Source organism: Astatotilapia calliptera, chromosome 18 (genome assembly GCF_964374335.1).
Source record: "Astatotilapia calliptera chromosome 18, fAstCal68.1, whole genome shotgun sequence".
Lineage (NCBI taxonomy): Eukaryota > Metazoa > Chordata > Actinopteri > Cichliformes > Cichlidae > Astatotilapia > Astatotilapia calliptera.
The window spans coordinates 28,899,316-28,911,726 of record NC_137439.1 but is presented as its reverse complement, the minus strand read 5'-3'; the positions used below and the strand labels follow the sequence as shown (position 1 = coordinate 28,911,726).

The 12,411-nt window shown below is 44.0% G+C and overlaps 2 protein-coding genes across 3 annotated transcripts in view; both read left to right on the top strand.

Moving 5' to 3' along the window:
• Positions 1–21: 21 nt before the first annotated feature.
• cbln12 (cerebellin 12) lies at positions 22–2,795 on the top strand. The gene is made up of 4 exons (XM_026148580.2): positions 22–236; positions 851–1,511; positions 1,888–2,007; positions 2,088–2,795. The coding sequence occupies exons 2-4, from the start codon at positions 1,230–1,232 to the stop codon at positions 2,283–2,285; spliced, it is 600 nt and encodes a 199-aa protein (XP_026004365.1). The 5' UTR covers positions 22–236; positions 851–1,229; the 3' UTR covers positions 2,286–2,795.
• Positions 2,796–4,390: 1,595 nt separating this feature from the next.
• Positions 4,391–12,411, top strand: part of chd8 (chromodomain helicase DNA binding protein 8) — an 18,508-nt gene continuing 10,487 nt past the window's right edge. The window contains exons 1-14 of one of the 2 annotated variants that reach the window (XM_026148576.2): positions 4,391–4,530; positions 5,561–6,645; positions 6,762–7,088; positions 8,445–8,558; positions 8,698–9,200; positions 9,329–9,440; positions 9,910–10,113; positions 10,264–10,332; positions 10,429–10,484; positions 10,621–10,738; positions 10,840–10,923; positions 11,044–11,181; positions 11,826–11,947; positions 12,074–12,317. In XM_026148576.2, coding sequence (XP_026004361.1) covers positions 5,662–6,645; positions 6,762–7,088; positions 8,445–8,558; positions 8,698–9,200; positions 9,329–9,440; positions 9,910–10,113; positions 10,264–10,332; positions 10,429–10,484; positions 10,621–10,738; positions 10,840–10,923; positions 11,044–11,181; positions 11,826–11,947; positions 12,074–12,317 — 3,075 coding nt within the window. In that variant the 5' untranslated portion in view covers positions 4,391–4,530; positions 5,561–5,661. Of the gene's footprint in view, positions 4,531–5,560; positions 6,646–6,761; positions 7,089–8,444; positions 8,559–8,697; positions 9,201–9,328; positions 9,441–9,906; positions 10,114–10,263; positions 10,333–10,428; positions 10,485–10,620; positions 10,739–10,839; positions 10,924–11,043; positions 11,182–11,825; positions 11,948–12,073; positions 12,318–12,411 lie in introns of both variants that reach the window. The other variant, XM_026148574.2, reaches the window with a different exon arrangement.

The window sequence follows — 12,411 nt, the reverse complement described above, 5'->3', positions numbered from 1 at the left end:
ATATTACTGTAAACGTGAGTGGGCGGATGCAGCATAAAGGGTGAGAACGAAGCAGATGGAAAGGAGGGAGAGAGAGAGAGAGAAGGGAAAGAACAGGGAGATAGACAGAGAGATCAGAGCAGTCTCTATCTTGGTTGTGATCAGCCATGCTGTGAATTAATGTGACAGAGGAGCGGGACAACAAGGATATTTCAGTCCTTCAGATATGGAATACACGATCCTTTGCATGGGAACAGGTGATCCTCTGTTTATTACTTTTATTATTCTCACAATCTCATAATTTTGTAGTCAGATCATGTTTAGTCACTGTTGATGAATAACACAATGAATTGTGTAATTCCTTGAATGAGGAAGCATGATGCAAATGTTTTCACCCTGTTGCTGATTTTGCACAGATAAATGGATGATATTTAAAAAATTCTACACTTTGAAATGGCATTGGAGGCGTGGGGGGGGGGGGGGGGGGAGGGGGCTTTGCATTTTACTCATTTCAGTGAGCTGAACCAACAGAAAGTCTTTCGAACCTGCAGAGAAGATGAATGTGTGTACGTGCGGCTACAGCGTGTGTGAGTGTGCGCAACAAGAGGCACAAGTGGGAGAAACAGCGAGCGTGTGTGGCAGACAGATGGTCACTCAGTGGAGTTGTTCCCCATCTCTCTCTCTCTGATTCCCTTCTGGGTCCTACATCCTCTCCCTTGTCACCTCTCCAAAGTCTTACCTCATCTTTTTTTTCCCCTCTCTTCCACACCTTTTCCGTCCTCGTCTTCATCCGTTAAGCCCGGACTTGGATCTTCACTCACCGTGCCGCCCCTTATCTTTTCTCTGTCTCTCCCTCTCTTCCCCTCCTCAGCTACATCTCTGCTTATTTTTTGCTGACGACATCAACTTGAAAATATCAAGAGATTTTTTTCTGAGTGTCATTCTGGACCCTGTTGACACAGCACAAAGGACACTGAAGAGATTTGGGGATTTGTCTGGGGGTCAAAAAGGGGGAAACTCGACAGAAAAGACTGACAGATATGACCAGCAAACCAATCTGAGTCAAAACTGCCTGGAAAACATAGACTAAATTAAAAAAACAAACAGGTTTTCTTTCTCTTTCTGTTCTGATATAGAGTGTTTCTTTAGCCGTAGCATGTTTATTTATTTTGCAGATTGCCCAGAGTGACTATTGTCCTTAGAAATTAGAGATATTTGACTTAAAAAAAAAAAAAATCTCAGGTTCAGTCATGCACCTCGGGTCAGTCCACCCTGACATCCTGCTCCTCCTGGGCATGCTCCTGTTGTGGGGACCTTTGGGATCCAGGGGCCAGAATGACACAGAGCCCATCATCCTTGAGGGGAAATGTTTGGTAGTGTGTGACTCCACGCCTTCGTCCGAGCCCGCCGGAAACGCCCTGGGCATGTCGGTGCGCTCTGGCTCGGGTCGGGTGGCCTTCTCTGCCAGCCGCCAGACCAACCACGAGCCGACAGACATGAGCAACCGCACCATGATCATCTACTTTGATAATGTGAGTTATCAGATATCTATGTTTATTATGCCCATTTGTAGCATACTGTGGCAAATTGTGACAGGTTTATTTTTTACAGTACAGAATGGGCAAACACACAAAAGGCTCTGTGCTATCATTTTGTAGTCAGGTGTCTTCTCCCATTGGGTGTGATAATGAGCTGATTGCTAAACTTTTGAACTTGTAGTGAAGCCACATAATGAAAACATGGTTGGATTATGCTGCACAAGCTGCATGTCCATGGACATTTTAGAGGGAGGGAGGGATGTATTAAAATAGGTCTCAGTAGTTTGGAAGTAAGCAATCTGAACAGACGAAAAGAATGACCCATGTCGTGACTTTATCATCCCCCGTCTTTTTCCTGCTGTCTGTTCAGATTTTGGTTAACGTGGGCACTCATTTTGACCAAGAAAGTAGTGTGTTCCTGGCACCAAGGAGGGGGGTGTACAGCTTCAACTTCCATGTGGTGAAGGCCTACAATAGACAAACTATTCAGGTACGCCCACTCAACTCTGTGACTCATAGCTGTGGTTCCAGTGGATCACTCTCTTAATCTCGCTGGTTCCCATCTCTTAGGTTAGCCTGATGGTGAACGGCTGGCCAATGATTTCGGCATTCGCCGGGGACCAGGACGTGACCAGAGAAGCCGCCACCAATGCCGGCCTGGTGATTATGGAGAAGGGCGACAAGGCCTACCTCAGACTGGAGAGAGGCAACCTGATGGGAGGCTGGAAGTACTCCACATTCTCAGGCTTCCTGGTTTTCCCCTTGTGAGAAAGATAGAGGGTTGAAGCGCCGCAAAGTGAGAATGATTGAGAGAAAAAAGGGGAAGAGGTGGTGGGAGAAAAGAAAGGCTTCAATCTGTAACCTTATATAGTGCATGAAAAGATGGCTTTTATGCAAAAATGAGATGATTGTTCAAATGGACCAAAAAGAAAATGAGAGTAGATGGCAAACATAATTTCTCTGAGGAATTCATTTGCTCTGTTTTGTTTGGGTTTTTTTTTTTATGTCTAAATGCTTGTTATAGGAGATACTTTGTGGCAAAATTCTAAAGTAGCCATTTAAAACATGGGCTTCTGTGCTAGAGTACCTAAAAGCTTCTGTTCTTAAGTGTTTCAACACTGCTGTGCTCCACATGCCATCCTGTCTATGTTTAAAAAATCTCTTTATTCTAGTGTGCTGTATGACTGCTGTTCCTCTATATGCCTGTTAGTATAATATAACAAATGTTTATTTACAAAGAAATTTCTATCAAAGACCAAATAAAATAGTCTAAATCTGGCTCAGTATTTCACTTTGAGTATGCGAGCGAGATTGATTTCAGACAATATCTGATGAATCACCAAGACCGCGACTGTTTAATCTGCTTATACAAGGCAGTATTTCTCATCCCTTCCATTGTACCCTACCTAGTGCCATGGCAGCTGTTTGTAAATATAGATCCCACCAGCAGAGCTGGCATTGGCATGGACCGAAGGGACCAGCGTGGGACCCGGTATGAAGTGTGGTGTACGGTGGATGCTCCTTACAGGGCCGCAGACAGATGGAGGCTCTGTCGAACAGGCAGGTTCATCTCTGCAGGGCTGCCGTGGATAAAGTGTGGTGTGCTGTCACATGTAGTCACTTACGCTTCCGTGGTTCATGCCCACCATCTTCCTCTCTCTCTCTCTCTCTCTCTCTCTCTGACTTCCTTTGTCATTTTCATCCTTCTGTTACCAGAATTATACATTTATGAAATTAGGATGATAAGTAAAAAATTCATAAAAATGGAAAAAGCCTAGATATGAATTCACGCTGTCATATTAATGCTCCCAAAGAAGAATATCTTATTAAATTAACCTCAAGTCCACACAATGAAATCTTGCAGTGTTCGCACAAATGTTAAAATGTTTTTCTTTTTTATACTTTACACCTAAGTGCCACTGTACTGATTGGTTCACTCTTCAGCCACGTAGAGTGAGTAACCTCCGTTTTGCCCCGAGCCCCACAAGGACCTGCAAATACAACAAACTTCAAAGCCATTGGCAGTTTATTTACTTCAAGATTTGCTCCACTCAAATACAATTGTATCTGACAGGGTGTGGCATTCCTGTGATCTGACCTCAGAGGGCCCTATGTAGAAATCTAAGTATGAGATTATTTAAGATTAGTTTACACTTATATGGTCTAATTAATTTGTGATTAAGGAAACTGACCAAAAGAAAAAAGAAAACGAAAAAATGAATCTGGGGCAATAAGAGCCCTTTTCTGTCCCAGTGCCCTGAAAACTGCATACATAACAGACTGAAAGCTAGTAATTATATTTTAATATTAGGCCACTAGAGGGCACCAAAGCCTAATTAAAAAACTGAATCGCATATGAAAGCGCCAGACCATTACATTAATACCCAGAGGAAGCTAATATTAATGTTCCAGGTGTACCAGTAACCTTGGGAAATATATAATACGCCCTCGTCGTCTGGTTATATACATCTAGAAACTAATAGACCGATATGACAACAGGTCTTCATTCATTTAATGATGTAGGCTGATTTCTGGGCTATGGCCAGTGTAATAAACCGCTGAAAAAATTGATGGTGTGCCATTCAGAAACAGGTCTTTTGGCCGTGCAGTCCATGAACACTTCAGTTTATTAAAACAATATCTATTTTTTTCCAGCCAGCTCTAAAACTGCTGCGCTTCCTATTTCGAGCATCTACAACAGCGAGACAGCAATGTTGAAGATCACCGAGCCAAACGATCCCAACTAGGCCGCATTTAGTGTTACTTCAACCAAACTATGACTCTCATCCCGCCCGGTAGCGGCAGTACGTCTGATGGACAGCTAGTCGAGCCAATGAAATTGCCGTATGCTGCCGGCTTGGGAGGAGGCTAACCAATGATCGTTTCACGGCACCAGAGGGGCAAGCTTTCTGAGCTTTCTCTGGCAAGAATGTTAGTTCCTGCTCTCTCCTGGCCGTTTCCTGTAATCGTACAGTGTTGTGAGACTCAGAAAGCCATGTGTGTCGACGCAAAGGTAAATTTAGCACCCTGAAATTATTACTGTGAGAGTTGGGGCAGTAGATATGATGGTTATTTTCACGTATTTTTGCCGAAAATAGACGCAGGCCAGCCGAAACAGCAATGCGGCCTAACCTGTGTCTGAACGTTGACGGGCAATGGTTATTGTGGCACGTTGCTTTGGTTTGGTCCGGTTTGTTGACGATATCGAAGGAGTCCGGTGGACTGAATGGTTGATAGTAAATGACTGGAAAGCGAACTGACGGCGAAGAGGACACAGTTCATCGTGTTTTTGAGTCTAAATGTGTTTACGGTGCCACACACGCCTTTGTAACAGGCACATTTTTGTAGCGGTAGAAGCTAATGCTAGCCGACGGTTTTGAGAGAAAGACTGCAATACGACCTGAGAGGAAAGCATCCCGTCTTTCCAGCATCACTCACCTAATCGTATGACTTCACTGCTCGTTATTCTCATTCACTAAATGTTATCCGCGTACTTTCTCTTTATATGTTAACACTTAAGCCGACGAGCACTGTTTTTGTGTGTTTTCAAAGCTTTTAATTTCACTTTGAAAGCGTTTCTGGACGGTGTGGCCACAAGTTGGAGGATGAATTCAAAAACTATACTTTTAATGTTTCGTCTCTAGTTTACAAGCTGCTACATCCTTCTAGCATTATTTTATTTTTTATGCGGCCCATTAACTGTATTAACCGGATAATTTCCACCACAGCCACTAAGATAAATAAAAGCGTGTTTACATAAAGTGATCCTTGTTTTAGTAAACTTCATGTCCTTTTAACCCTTAAGACATTTCCACTGAATATGATCTTCATAGCCACCAGAAAACCATAATCAAAACTACAATGATTACCTTTCTCTGCTTCTCCCTTCCTTAACTTAAGCACTCTTGTACTAACCATTAGAGCTGTCACGTCACAGTTTGATGTACAGGTCTGAGCGACGTTATGCTGTGATAGTGCAGCATTTCTTTGAACAAAGTCAGTAAGAAAATTGTGTCTAACTGTTGTTTCCTTTCCCTTCACAGCTGATTATCTAAAAATTGAGAAGAACTGGACAACAACTATTTAGCTTCCATCTCGGAGTCTTTTTAACATTGTGCCCATCTCCCTGTGTGGAGTGGGCAAGATGGCAGATCCCATTATGGACCTCTTTGAGGACACACCCCTGTTTAACTTGGATGCCCTACAGGACGACTCCTTTTCTCAGGGTTCCTCGGACCCGGTTGAGGAAGCGTTCAAGCTTGCTCTGGGCCAGGTGGATCCAACACCAGAGTCTGAGCCTGCTCCTGAGCTCGCGTCTAACACGAGCCTCTGTATTCCTGTAGAAGCTCCAGCCGTTCCGGATCCAGCCCCTGTTCAAGTCCCCACACAGCAGCCAGTGCAAGTGGCAACTCCTCAGACCATTTCCATAGCTGTAGCGCCTCATGTGACCCCTGCCCCTACTGATACTGTGAATCAGATACAGGCCCAGACCACCATACCAATTGCCAGCAATGCCAGTGGGGCCACCAGTAGCACTGTCCTGTTGAGCTCGCCTCTGACTGTTTCTAGCTCTCCAGCTACAACCACCGCCACCACCCAGCAGCTCACACAGATAACCCACCAGCTTACTCCCCAGCAGTTAGCTGCCATTACACAACAGGCTGGTGGCAAAATCGTCATTCTCAAAGGTCCCCAGGGTCAAGCACAGGTGCTACAGACTTTATCAGGAGCCACGGGTCAGACTGGTGGAAAGGTCATCCGTGTAGTGTCTGGCACACCACTCAAACCTGGCATGTCCATCCTGCAGGGCGGAACAGTATTGAATCAGGCAGGCCCAGGACAAACACAAGTGAAGGTGGGTGGTGCAGGAGTGCAGAGGCTGCTGCAGTCTCCTAATGGACCAGTGAAACAGGTGTTGCTCACGTCCATGCCCCAGCAGGTGCAGCAGACACAAGGCCAGTCAGTTCAAGTGCAGATTCCAGCAACAGCACAGATAACTCAAACCCAGGCTGCCCAGATCCAGGTTCAGGCACAGGGCCAAGTGCAGCTCCAAAACCAAGCTGCTCAGATCCAGGTCCAGGCACAGGGCCAAGTGCAGCTCCAGCCAGCTATGCAGGCCCAGACGCAGGTAAGCAGACCACAAAGTGTCAGCAGGTGACATTTGTTATACCATCAGGATAACTGCTGATTTCATGTTTTTTAATTAGTTCAGTTATAAATGTCCTTCTGCATTTCTCATTCTAGGGTGGAGAAGCAAAACGCATCACCTTGGTTCTTCAGCAGCCATCCCAGGCTGGCTCTGCAACTCAAGCAGGTCAAGCTCTTGCAGCCCAACAGCAGGTCACCCAAGTCCAGCAGGTTCAGACAGCACAAGGAGGCCAACCTCAGCAGACCCAGGCCCCAACTAAACTGGTTCTGGGGCAGCTCCCCGGGGGGAAACTGGTGCTCCAGGGGAGCCAGCTAGCAGCCCTGACCCAGGCACGAGCAGCAGGCCAGGCTGGAGGGCAGCCCAAAGTTCTCACAATTCAGCTACAGGTGCAACAACAGCCCAATCAGCAAGGTGGTGTAAAGGTGAGAAACGAGTGCTGTAGGAGTTGGAGGTCTCGGCTTGTTTAACAGTGTTAATAAGTTACATTGAGTTTTGATGGCATGTTTTTGTCAAAATCATTCAAATTGCTCTTAATTTCTGTTGTTTCAAGTAAGTGGGGCCTTGAAAGTCTTGTTGTTGTTGTTGTTGTTCCCTTGTCAATCATCTTGAATACCGGTCTGCTTTTAATTTCCACCATTCGCAAGTACTATAGTTCTAAAATCTGTGAAAGTTTGCTCCTCCTCAAAGGTGTCACTGTGTAACTAATATTTTAGTTCAACATGTGTACCAGAGTACACAGTGCTTCAGATGTACAAATGTAATATGAGGTGACATGGCAAAACACCTTGGCTTTGACAACGTCTTTTAGCCAGGACAGATCAGACCAGCTTAATCACCATCTTGGCTCCACTGACCGGTATCAGTTAGTATTCAGAGGTAGTTTCTCTGATCAGCTGAAGAGCATTGATTGTTTTGAAACGCACTTTGTGGTATGTGATGTGGAGGGACTGGCAAGCTTGGAGATAAAGGACGGTGCATTTTAAATATATTGACATTCTCTCCGTGTCTTTGTTACGTGATATTTAATGGCTTCAGGTTGAAAAACCAGCAAATTTAAGTCTTTTAATAGGAATGTTAAGTTTATTATTACTCCAAATAATCAGATTAGACACATGTGTGTCTAATCAATGTGTTCGTCTTTCTGTCAAGTTAATAACAATTTTACATGGTCATTGTGGGGTTTTTATGTTTGGTTTTTTAAAACCAGTTTAAAGCAACATGACAACAAAATTTTGAAATACCTTTGCTGTGTGTGTGTGTGTGGGGGGGGGGGCAGTGTGAACGATAACTACAGTAGCAACCCAACAGGCAAACCATGAAACAGGAAGGACTCATGCTAGTTTATTTCAAGCATTTGAACTTTCACAATAAAACAGTGCAAACTGTCTACTAGTAAACTGATAACATAAAGACATTGTTTATTCATTTTTATTTTTCAGGCGTGTGTGCGTGTATTTATGATGTAGCCCACTCAAAGTCAGTATGGGTGGGAACACCACCTAGTTTAAAGCAAATTTTGGAGTCAGAAGGAAGTCTCATCCATGTGCTACAGGCTGCTTTTACAAGTCGTATGCCATCCAGTTTTAAAAACTTGTTAATACAACTTATTCTCGGAAACTTGCATTTAAAAAAAAAAAAAATTTCTTGTTAATTTTTAGGAAGTCCCTCAGACAAGGCTTGTTATGGTTTTTTTTTTTTTTTTTTTTAAACTAATACTTTTTTTTTTTTTTATCAATCTGATCAATCTGTAACTTGATGTGTCTCTTTCATGTGTGCAGTACCAGCTGGTTTCAGGAGCTGGGAATACCGGCAGCCCTCAGGTGTTGCAAATATCCCAAGGCCAAGGAGGGCAGCGAGTGGCAGTACCACTCAAAATGCTTCTGCAGCCACAGGTAGACCTCTAATCTGCAGATTTTATTTATTCTCTACATTAGAGTGGGGCTTTTAATGTGAACTGAGAGAAATTACAGGGAAGAATGTATTGTAATTTTGTAAAAATGTTATGTATTTTTAACCTTCTCTTTAACTCAGACAAGCGCAGCCTCGTCGGCTGGCGGCACCGTCTCTGTTGTGAAGGTCATCAACACTTCAGCAGCAGGACCGTCTTCTACAACTACCACTCCATCCCAGGCCATCCGCATTACCAAGGCGCCCGGAGAGCCTGCCTCTGTGCGGCGAGTGGAGATTCTCTGCAAGCAAGAGAAAGCTAACCGTATAGTGGCTGAGGCTATAGCTCGGGCCAAAGCTCGTGGTGAGAAGAACCTACCCAGAGTCCTTAACCAGGATGAGCTTCCAGCTACGCAGTCTTCCCCAGAAATGGGGGGTACCGTGACGGTGGTGTCTAGTGCTAAGAAGAAAACCAGCGGTGGAGGAAGTAAGAAGAAAAGCCCTGTATCTGGAGGAACGGCACCCAAAACCGCAGGAGGGCCTGACAAAAAGGGAAAAGTCAAGGCACCGGGAGGAACAACTATAGTGGCAGGAGGCACAGTAATACCCAGTGCTGCGAACAAGAGCAAAAGCAAAGCTAAGGCGAAGTAAGCAAATGAAGATGTCTCATTTAAATGCACAGCTTATTTCTGTACATTTAGAAATGCAGCTTTGAAGAAAACCATATTTAACCCCCCCCCCCCCCCCCCCCCCCACCCCCCACCCCACTCTACAGTACTATCACTCTAGTTGGAGCAAAGAAAAGAAAGAGAAACGCGTCCTCAGACCACTCTGACGGGGAGTTGAGTCCTGCGTCACCTGCTGCGCTGGAGGATGACATGATTACGGTACAAGCACATGCATGCTCATAAAATCATACAAGTAGACGCAACAAATAGTGTTGAGCCATCCTTTCTTTTCTTTTTTTGCCCCACTGTGAACACTTCATAATCGTACTGTTTGTTGGTAGCAATTGTTGACAGTACATTGCCCTGATTTGATGTCTTTGTGATAATAATTGCGACATAAAATAAACAGAAGATTAAGAGTATGTGGAGTACTTCCACAGTAAAGACTTGTCCTAATAAAACCACCTGGTAGTTGCAGATGAGTAGCCTCCCTTCCTGTCTCAGGTGGTTGACACACATCCAGTTATGTGCTGGGACGTCCCAGTTATGAACCGATTTGGAAAAAGGGGGCATATAAGTCAAGATACCACAGAAATATAATGAATTCTAAATAAAAACGGTCTAATAACACTCAGCTCCTGCTGCACAGAATACACACGTTTAAATTGCGCCCCTCTCTCCTCAGAAGAGACGCTCCAATCGTGTGGTGAAGAGAAAGAAGTACACTGAGGATCTAGATATCAAGATAACGGATGATGAGGACGAGCAGGAAGACGTAGATGTTACTACAACCGCGGCAGCTGTGGCTTCCATCAGCAGTGGGGCACCAGTGCAGCTCAAACAGGAAGTGGAGCTGGATGGTGATGGATTGCCCAGTATGCAGTTCTTTGTGGTGAGTGTGGAACAATATCATTTCTTCTTATTGTCACGATGAGACGGATGCTGGTTGTGTGTATTTTGGGGTGTTTGTTTTTATTCACATTTATGTGTGGCTATTTGTGATGTTTGTAGTGTGAGTTTTTGACACGTGTTTATTTTACAGGAAAACCCAAGTGAAGAAGATGCTGCCATTGTAGACAAAATTCTCTCCATGAGATTAACCAAGAAGGAAGTACGTTCACTTAATTAATTATAATTACTAAATTACTTAATATAGTTTAAGTTGTTGCGGGCGTAATGGCTTCAAATTTGCTCTTTTGTTTTTAAGGTGTTTCCAGGCCAGTATACAAATATAGAAGAATTCTTTGTGAAATACAAAAACTAGTAAGTTGCAGTGTCTCTCTGAGCATCTTTGACTCTGGCACGTGACACCTTTTTTTTTTTTTTTTTTTTTTTTTTATTGTTTGAGGGGATGGGTGAGTGAGTAAAAATGAGTACAACTGCACACTCTTGTTTTCAGTTCATACTTGCACTGCGAGTGGGCCACTTTGGAGCAGCTGGAGAAAGACAAGAGGATCCATCAAAAGATTAAGAGGTTCAAGACCAAGCAAGCTCAGATGAGGCACTTGTTCCAGGAGGTGAGCGGGAAGCACACGCTGAAACCTGTCAGCTTGGGTGTATCTCAGTTAGATGCACTTATCCTTATGCTGTCTGTGGCTAATGCTATTGTTTTCTTTAGGACGAGGAGCCTTTTAATCCAGACTACGTGGAGGTGGACAGGATCCTGGATGTGTCCCACAGTGTGGACAAGGACAACGGCGAGGTGAGAGATGAGGCATTAACCTTTGGCTATGTGGCCTAATTTTGGACATGGTTCTTTTGACCTCCCTTTGCAAAATTGCAAATTGCTTGTGTTAATTCCCATTCTCTCTCATCCTGTCAGCCTGTTATCTACTACTTGGTGAAGTGGTGCTCTCTGCCATATGAAGATGCTACTTGGGAGCTGAAGGAGGATGTGGACGAAGGCAAGGTTGAAGAATTCAGCAAGATCCAAAACAGACAACCTCGCCTTAAGAGAGCGGTGAGCAGTCATGTAAAAGATATAGTAATGTATCTGTGTGTATTTATGTTGTGACGTCTGATAGTACAACCCTGTATTCTTTTCAACACAACATTACAGTGATGACCACAGCCACTGATGTGAAATTGTCAGGCCATAAGTCCAGAAATACTATTGGTGACTGTAAATTTGGAAGAGCACGTGATTGTGAAGACGCTGGCTTGGATGAAGATGTGTATCCAGCATCCGTGTTTTAGAATCCCAAACTACAGTTAAATTAAACAATGGTGGGAGGAAGCTGTAACTTTAAGTTTGTCCCTGTGTTTCTCTGTTAAATGTTTAACGTAAACAGTTTAGAGAGACACTTTGTGTGTAACAGAAACAAACTGACACAACCCCCAGTGCACAAATCAAACATGTTCAGTGCAGGTTACCATTCACTGTGAACCAAACTTTAGAAAATCCCCAGTTGTTCCAACAGGACTAATCTGCTCTGCATCAAGATGCAGAAATGCTTCTTTGAGTTTCTTTCTTTCTTTCTTTTTTTTTTACTTTTGTCTCCTTCCTTCCTTCAAAACTTGGCTTAATGGAAAAAATGAGAACTTACGTAAGGGAACAACGATGTTTCTTGTGAGTTTTTCATCTATTTTTTCTCTTCTATTTAGGCACGGCCTCCTGCTAGTTCTTGGAAAAAGTTGGAGGAGACCAGAGAGTACAAGAATGGTAACACACTCAGAGAGTACCAGCTGGAAGGAGTCAACTGGCTGCTCTTTAACTGGTACAACAGGTATTTATCCCACACACTCTCTTGCTTAACACCATGGTCAGAAACATATTTTAACCTTCAAACTAGTTTCAGACAGTGTGAACATACCACCGCACTTTGCACTCAAATGATGTTTCTTTATTTTAGGCAGAACTGTATCCTGGCAGATGAGATGGGTCTGGGGAAGACCATCCAGTCTATTGCACTCCTATCTGAGGTTTATGCTGCTGGTGTCCAGGGCCCCTTTCTGGTCATTGCTCCCCTCTCCACCATCACCAACTGGGAGCGGGAGTTCTCTACGTGGACCAACATGAATGCCATCGTCTATCACGGCAGCCTGGCCAGCCGACAGATGATACAGCAGTATGAGATGTACTGCAAAGATGAGAAGGTAAAGTTATTGGTTATGATCGCCAGCGATTTGTTTTGTGTGTTTTTTGTAATGTGTTCATCACATGTATAATGAAAATCATGATTTTGTGTGC

Excerpts from the sequence above, each read along its gene's own strand:
- cbln12 (XM_026148580.2), top strand. The coding sequence starts at position 1,230 with ATGCACCTCGGGTCAGTCCACCCTGACATCCTGCTCCTCCTGGGCATG. Across the intron at positions 1,512-1,887 it reads TGATCATCTACTTTGATAAT|ATTTTGGTTAACGTGGGCAC; the intron begins GTGAGTTATCAG and ends CTGTCTGTTCAG. Across the intron at positions 2,008-2,087 it reads ACAATAGACAAACTATTCAG|GTTAGCCTGATGGTGAACGG; the intron begins GTACGCCCACTC and ends CCCATCTCTTAG.